We start from the raw sequence: 8,356 nt of genomic DNA on the forward strand, positions 1-8,356 counted from the left end.
CATTAATTACCCTCAAGTTGACACTTCTCCCTGACAGAACACCACGATCCTTACCCAAAGATCACCACAAGAGATCCTGCCATAAAACTACACCGCCCTAAGGCCCATAAGATGCCGTATTTGACGAGCTCAAAACACACACTAAAATTATGCTCGCTAATCAGATATAGTATAGTATTATATCGTATCCACATGGATTAGAGTTAAACACTATTCTTGTAGTTTCTATCTTGATTGCTATCCAAGATGATCAATAGTTGAGATTTATGTTATAAATGCTAAAATTAACTAATAATCTAAAACTATTGACTAATGATAATCGAAACAAGGAATAGGAAAAGAAGGATATCAGTGGGAGAAAATAGGGTTTTGATATGATAGGTGCAGGATAATTGCCTGAGATTTAACTCTAGATAATTCACTTCTAATGTTCAAGCGAGTGTCTCGAATTCACTAAATTTATAGTTCAGGCATTTAGTAGAAACTCCTCTCTTGATTAAGTCTCAACCTCACGAGATGAACCAATTTAAGCTTTGTGAAGATATGTAAGAATGCGTAGTGGATAGGTCTTTAGGAGAACCTTTCCCGATTATTATCCTAACTAGGTTTAATCGATGATTCAATTAGCCTCTTTCAACTAATAAGAAGAATTAATGAACTCAACCAATATTACAATGCAAAGATATCACAAGTTATGCATCTCTCGATTACATGAACTAGTGAGTATAGATGAAAAAATTAAATCATCCAAAAGCGCAATACATAAAACTAGAGTTATAATCCACAAACAATCATCAATACACCAAATCCATCAAACCCTAAAGGGACACTACTCCATAGACATGGAGTAATTCATCACAAATATAATTAAAAGATAGAAAACATAAATTCAATCCAAACTCGGGTCTTGAGTGAGGAACGAATGATGAAATCCTTGTGCTTTTGCTCCTCCAACTCTTCCTTAGCCTCCTTAGGTCGATTATTTGTCCAAAAGTACAAAAAATAACATTTTCCCATTTATTTATACCAAGTAGGTTCAGGCCCAGACGAAATCACCTTCTCCTAGACAAAATAGGACATTGGCTCTGTAAAATATGCACAGGCGCTCCGCATAGGCTGACGTGCCATGCGTGGCATTAATGGGGAAATCCAGAAAGCTCAACTTCTGTCAGGCAGCCAAAAATACACTGTTGCATCACACTATGTGTCGCATAGTACGTCACATAAGTGCAAATTTCTTAGAGTTTTCTTTGTTGATCGATTTTGAATTCCAGATATAGTTCTCGATCCTTGAATGCGATCCCGGCTTAATCTTTGGGCTTCTACTCAGACTTCAAAGCTCCAAATAGCTCCATAACATATACATCACTTGGAATTACTCCTACAAGGCATAAAATACATAATAAGTACAAAACACTAGCGATTAAAGCTCAAACACAATAAAAGTGCAGTGAATTAGAGTGCAAAAAGCGACTAAAACACAAGATTATAGCCTACCATCAACATGCCACACTTAAACCATTGCTCGTCCTTGAGCAATCAAACTTCATTTTATTAAGACACGACCTTTTTAAACAACTCTCCTTACTCACCATACTAAGAATATTTATAATAGATTAAGCACTTTAATGTAGCATCCTCACCTCAAGATTTGACTCACAAGTACCACACATTTTTCACAACCCGCTCACTTACTCTAATACAGAGGTCAACGACATTACCTTTCCTTCATGAATCAAGTGCCCTCACACAACAATAGGAGTAGTTCCACACACCATAAAAATTAGGAACAATCAGGAACTCAAGCTAGAAAGAATTCACTCATTCTCAGAAATAACATTCATATGCCATAAAAGATGTACCATAGGCTTACCCGTAGTGTACTACTCCACTATTTTAGCTTATTCAGTCAAGGATCAAGTAGTACTTTCATTGGTTGTAATGTAAGCTACGGGACAGGTAGGATACATTTAGATACAAGAGTGACTACACCTCCCTGAGCATTTTAATACATACAATTTACCTTTTAATACCCCACACTTATGTCAAACTAGAACTCCACATTCACATCAATATACATTGACTCCCTACTTCTTTAAGCACAATTACATCAAGAGTTACCACTTATCAATGAATATTTTTCTTCACAACAATACACCAATATTTTTTTCTTCTTTTCTTATTTAGTTCAAGTGGATCTTACTTTTTCACAATAATGCACCTTTCTCTTTATTTCAATAGTTCCACTCAAAATACAAACCAACCACCCCAAACTTCAACTTTTACAAAGTTCATAAAAAATCAAGTGCTAACGAGAGGTACAATGTTCAAATAGATGGTCAATTCAAACAAATAGGTAAGGCTTGTAAGGTGGTTGCCAAAAAATAAAATTACAGGCTCAAAAGGGTTAACTAAGATACATAAAAATTAGGTGGGTAATAGCATATAACTATCCCATCAAAGAAACACATATATCACTTCCAAGACTGAATAAAATTACTATTTTGCTTTGCAAACACACAGGGCAAGTTTTAGACATTAAATACAATGAACATACTAACACAAAACCTCACACACACATGTCATATAACTTATTCTAGATTAGACTCATCACGACACTCTAGTAGAAGCAGTTAAGCAAAGTTAAGATCATACAATTTAAGGTACGCATACAAGTGTCAAAATCTGAGCCTAACCGTCACAACTAAAGCACTCACTATTCTCAAGATATAATAAAGTCAAGAAATTTGAGCCTAAAACTAATATACATACATAAAACATATCCCCTACCCCACAATTTAAGTTGTGGAATATTCTCATGACACACAATTAAAAAGCATAAGGTAAAGGAAACTTTCCTGAATGTCTAGTCGGGGTCAGAGTCGATGTCGGGATCCACTTATTGTGCCCGAACTAGTGCACACATCCATGCTGACAGATTCTTCATAGACTTCTTGGGGTAAACCCCACACTTATCTCTCTCACTCGCTGCAGCCTTCTCTTTCGAGCCCTTCACTTTTCACTCAACACTAGTAGCTGATTTTTCCTTTTGTGCCCGCTTTTTTATATCCATCTTGAAAGTTATAGTCTCCTCACCCACTCTAAGCATGAGTTTTCTTTCTTGTATATCTAAGATAGCTCTTCCCATTGCTAAGAATGGTCTTCCTAGGATGAGGGGTACCTCCTTGTTCTCATCCATCTTTACCACTATAAAATCTATAGGAAATACGAACTTATCTACCCACACTAAGACATCTTCCACTATCCCCTCAGGTATTAGAGTCATTTGGTCTGCCAATTGCAAAGATATTGGTGCAGCCCTTATCTCTCCGATCTCTTGCTCCAGTTTCATGTAAATAGATAGAGGCATTATATTAATTGAGGCGCCAGAATCACATAAATATTTCGACACACTTTTGTGGGAGTTTATTTTGAAATATCGCACTACAATGCTCTGTGAGCTGGATCACTGAGGTCTCTTCTATATTCCTCTTCTTTGTTAGGATCTCCTTCAAGAATTTGGCATAAGCTGACATTTGTGAAAGCACTTCTGTGAATGGTATGTTGACATGAACCTATTTCAACATATCTAGAAATCTCTCAAACTGCTTGTCCAGCTTTTCTCTATATAACTTTTGAGGAAAAGGTAGAGCAGGCATATGTTCGCTCACATCATGTTCCTCCCTTCTCGAAGTTTCTCCCTTCTTCTTTTTCTCAGCTTTCATCGAGCCTTTCTTCTTCTTATCAATATCATTTTTCAGCTGCTCCCCACTTTCTTTTTCATCTATCATATCTATTTGGATCGGAGTGGGATCTTTCACCACTTGCCCATTTCTCAAGGTTACAACATTCAATGTCTCTTTGAGATTTCTCTCAATATCAACATGGAGTGTTCCTCGAATCCTATAAGATAATATTGTTGCAATTTGTCCCACTTGCTTCTCTAAATTTTGAATTGCTGCCCCCCCCTGTACTTCAAATCTTTAATCAGTTTTAACAATGAAGGCCTTCATTAAATCTTTTAGACCAGGCTAATTGGGCTTTTGAGGCTGAAACTGCTGCCTCAGATCAAGAGATCCTTGTCTATGAAATATGGGGTTGTTTTGTTGCCATGCATTTGTAGTATGTTACACCCCATATTTTCGTACATAAGAGTACGCCATAAGTCAATTGATGTAAGCTCAGAAATGAAATCATCTTTGAAAAGTTTACAAAGTTAGTTAATCATGTTAATATAGAGGTTAAAAATATTGAAGATTATGAACAACAAGTACAAAGAGGGCTGGAAGGTTCAGAAGCTAAAGAATTGAAGAAAATAATGTTTCGTCGAAAGTCGACAAATTGGGAATGTTAAAACATGTAAATTTGGGGTGAGACAGGGTGCTTAACATGATAAGGAGGTTAAGTTATGATGGTTGTGTATTATCTTTTGAAGTCAAGCGAGTTGTGGAACAAAAGTTGATGAAAGTCAACAGAAGTTACGTTCATAAGTTTTACTAAAAATTTGGGTCAAATGTAACTGCGATTTTCTCTCAATATACTTAGATTTATGGGGTTTTACACCAATAAAGTTGAAGCTCTATGATTCTACTTTCTAAGGCATTAAACTGTTTGTCAATATGATATCGGAGTAGAGAGATATGAGCATTTTTGCGAGACTGTGCAGGCTGCTAGGTGACAAGTAGGTGTGTCACCTATTTACTTAAATGAGAGCCCAAAAATGGGACATTTTGGATAGTACAAAGAGGACTTTTAAAGTCCTACTTTCTTCATATATTCGACTGAAAATAGGTCATATAAACCAGACATAAGCTCTGCAAAAATCCTCCCAAAAGTTTTCCACAAACCCTAATTGATTTTCTCTCCCTTTCAAGTTCTAATTGGAGGTAAAACCTAGAGTTTGAAGAACCAAGATAGGAGCTGAGTTATCCAACAAATAAGGTGAGTTTACTAATCTCTTTCATCCATTGTTTCTGCTATAAATTCATGGTAAGTCGTTCTATACTTATAAGAACTCACGGGACGGTGATCGTAAGTCGTGAGTTCGAGTTATTCACTTGTAGCGGATTGTTTTGTGGACTGTTTTTTGTTGTTGTTGGTCTGTGTGTTTTACAACTGTTTTGTTGCATTTTGGAGGAAGAAGGGTGTTCGTCGTAATATTTCCGGGTCGTTTGACACTAACTACAATGGTCGTTTTGTGTATGAAGAGATTGGGGTGTGTTGGGTTGCTTTTTAGTATTTGATGGTGTATATAAGGCTGGAAAATAAGCTATATATATGGTTATTGTTGTGTTCTTGTGTTATTTGTATTATCTTGAATTTGGAGGAAGTAAGGATTATAGGGGAGATGTTGCCCGTTTTAATACAAAATAAGTTTGTCGTTCGTTGTGCGATAGTTGTACCTTTCGTAACATAATGATAGTATTATTATTGTTGTTGTAGATTAAGGTGCAAAGAGGCAAGTTCAACTTGGTGATTGGAAAGATTGTGATAAGGTATGTTAAGGTTAAACCTTTCTTTTATTTGGCATGATCTAGCAATTAAATGTGTTTGACAACGAGACATTAAGAGAAGTTCATACTCCCGAATTTATATACACTATCCTAGTCTCACAAGTTACAATATTCTCCCTTATCGGGACTTTATATTCAGTTTTGTTTTGTCTTATGTCAGCCAAGAGAGCAAAAAGTCTATATATATGCAGTATTACAGTATTTTCACCACCATCGAGCTATAATCGGTGGGCAGGACCCTATAGGGTAGTACTACAGTATTTTCACCACCATCGAGCTATAATCAGTGGGCAGGCCCCTATTGGGTAACCCCTGATCAGATGGTAAGTTATATACTGAGCCTACTATGGCCGAGCGCCTGTGAGAAAACCCAGAATGGCCGAGATACAGATCCTAGTATGGTCGAGTGCCTATGAGCGAGCCTACTACGGTAGAGGAGTTACACATACCGAGCCTTATAGGGCCAGACAACTATTTTACATACTATATGGAGAGAGTTGACTTAGTATCAACAGGTAAACATATATTCAGATTATCTTTGACTCCCAGTTACATTCAGTTATTATATTATCAGTTCAGTTTCAGCTTTCATTTATTCTGTTGCCTTACATTCTCAGTACATTATTTCGTACTGACATTCCTTTTGCTGGGGACGCTGCATTTGATGCCTGCAGGTCCTGATAGACAGCTGGATAGACCTTCCCGGTAGACAGAGTCAAACATCAGCTTGGTTGGTAAGGACCTCATACTCAGGTTACCAGGTCTATACCTTGGAGTCCATTATATATATATATATATATATATATATATACACACACACACACACATAATTTTGATGGGTAGGTCGAGGCCCTGTCCCGACCATGATATAGTTCAGCTATCACTAGAGGCTTGTAGTTGAGTCCTACATAATTTTTATATCAGTAGATGTTCGTGGAGGCTTCATCGGCCTTCACAGTTATATATGTTAGCTTTTGGGAATGTTTACCCTACAGATGAGAGAGACGTTATTTTAAGACGATTTAGAATATGGCCTCATCGGCCTAAATATAGGGTTACCCCTCTAGAGTTCATAGTTAAGGAGTGGTACGCTCGGGCTGGGTATGGCATCGGGTGCCGGCCATGCCTTGTTGAGTTTGGGGTGTGACAAACTTGGTATCAAAGTTGTTCTGTCCTAGGGAGTCTACAACCCGTGTCTAGTAGATCCTTGTTTATAGATGTGTTATGCACCACATTTTATAAATAAGAAGCTACAAGGAATTTAGGAGCATGTTACCCTTCTTTCAAATCCACATTGTGCTATAGAGCTGAGTCATAAGAGTTCAAGCCAAGACTTATGTTTGTTAATTATAGAGATGCTTGTAATTTGAAAAATTACAGCTAGCTAGAGGGCTAATACAGCAGCAGGTAAGGGCACTAGTAGAGAGAAATTCTTGACAACATGGCCCAGTTTGAGGCCCTATTAGATCATGTATACTAGATGTGTATATTTCCTACTTAAGACCCTAAGATGGGAATATCTAATATACCTCACAAATAGCAGGACATGGGAGTATTAGAAGGTAAAAGTATTAAGTTTTAATAGATAATAAAAGCAAGGTGGAGAAGGGTACGAGTTACCTAGTTAGTGAAGATTATCACTTTTTAAAATTCAGGCAGAGAAATATAAGTATTTGAGTTACCGTCAACAGTAACATAAGTATGTACAATTGGTCACACCCATCTTAGTTATGTCTTGTGGGAGCTAACATTTATTGTTCAAGAGAAATATGGGACATCAGGATCTAGCTGGGGTTAGAGTAACCCAAAATGGTGGATGGATTATGATCATTATCTAAAAATTTTGAAGGACAGTGCAAACGTGGTAATAGATCTCTTTGTGAGACACCTAGGTGGTGCACTCTAGAATAGAACAGTCATATATGAATACTAGAATGTCTACAAAAATTTCAGAAGACAGGCAGTGGAATCCTAGAAAGGATAAATATTTATCTTTGTATGGGTCATGTCCCTAGTTAAGAGAGAATGCTAGGCGATCCGAAGAGCCACTGGATAGACCAATGGGAGCTAAAAGTGAAAGAATGTTTTTTAGAAGTTATTAGAATAAGGTAATAAACAGAGATATTAGCAGGAGAATAAGAAGAGTATAAATAAGGCATTACGAGTAAGATGTGATAAAAGGGTGGTAACGGTAAATCATAATATGATATGATGAAAGAGTCTATAGTCAAGTGAAGGAAAAGACAAGAGGTGACATGCCTTGAGACAATAAAAGAGTATAGACCAAAAGTTATATCCTCATTTCGAGAAATGGGTTGGTGAGTCCAATGTGATTACCAGAACAAAAATTTAGACCCCGGAGTAAGAGAAATCAGCATGGGCTAGTGAACAAGGTAAAATAAACATCAATTAGCGATTGAATGATATAATAATAGTCGATATCAAGAGAATTTCAAAGATCACATTCCATCAATAATAAAATGGACAACATAAGAATAACCATTAAAGGTCATTCAGAAAGACACTCTGCCAAAGCGAAAACTTTGAGCAAAGTTATCTTAAGGAACTAAGTATGCCAGTTACACTAGGTATCACCCTCGTGCGTAAGGAATTCAGTTATCTCTAGTAGAGAAGGGTTACCGCAAGGCGAGTAAGAGTCAATGAAGACGTGAAAAGATGCCAAAGATGAAGAGGTAAACCATATGTTGATACCCAATTTTTCCTCATATATTTTTAATACATATATATACTTTCAAAATAGTACTTATGCAGTTATAAGCATGCATAAACATTTTCATAATTTTTTCATAATTTTAAAAGCTCCAAATCAATTTATTTCTTCT

The 8,356-nt window shown here is 36.7% G+C and overlaps 1 protein-coding gene across 1 annotated transcript; it reads right to left on the minus strand.

The window, feature by feature from the left end:
• Positions 1-3,019: 3,019 nt before the first annotated feature.
• Positions 3,020-3,370, minus strand: LOC142180969 (uncharacterized). Its single transcript, XM_075253076.1, has one exon. It carries the CDS (start codon positions 3,368-3,370, stop codon positions 3,020-3,022), a length of 351 nt encoding a protein of 116 aa, XP_075109177.1.
• Positions 3,371-8,356: the final 4,986 nt, after the last annotated feature.

This window comes from Nicotiana tabacum, chromosome 5 (genome assembly GCF_000715075.1).
Source record: "Nicotiana tabacum cultivar K326 chromosome 5, ASM71507v2, whole genome shotgun sequence".
NCBI lineage: Eukaryota > Viridiplantae > Streptophyta > Magnoliopsida > Solanales > Solanaceae > Nicotiana > Nicotiana tabacum.

Excerpts from the sequence above, each read along its gene's own strand:
- LOC142180969 (XM_075253076.1), bottom strand. The coding sequence starts at position 3,370 with ATGCCTCTATCTATTTACATGAAACTGGAGCAAGAGATCGGAGAGATA.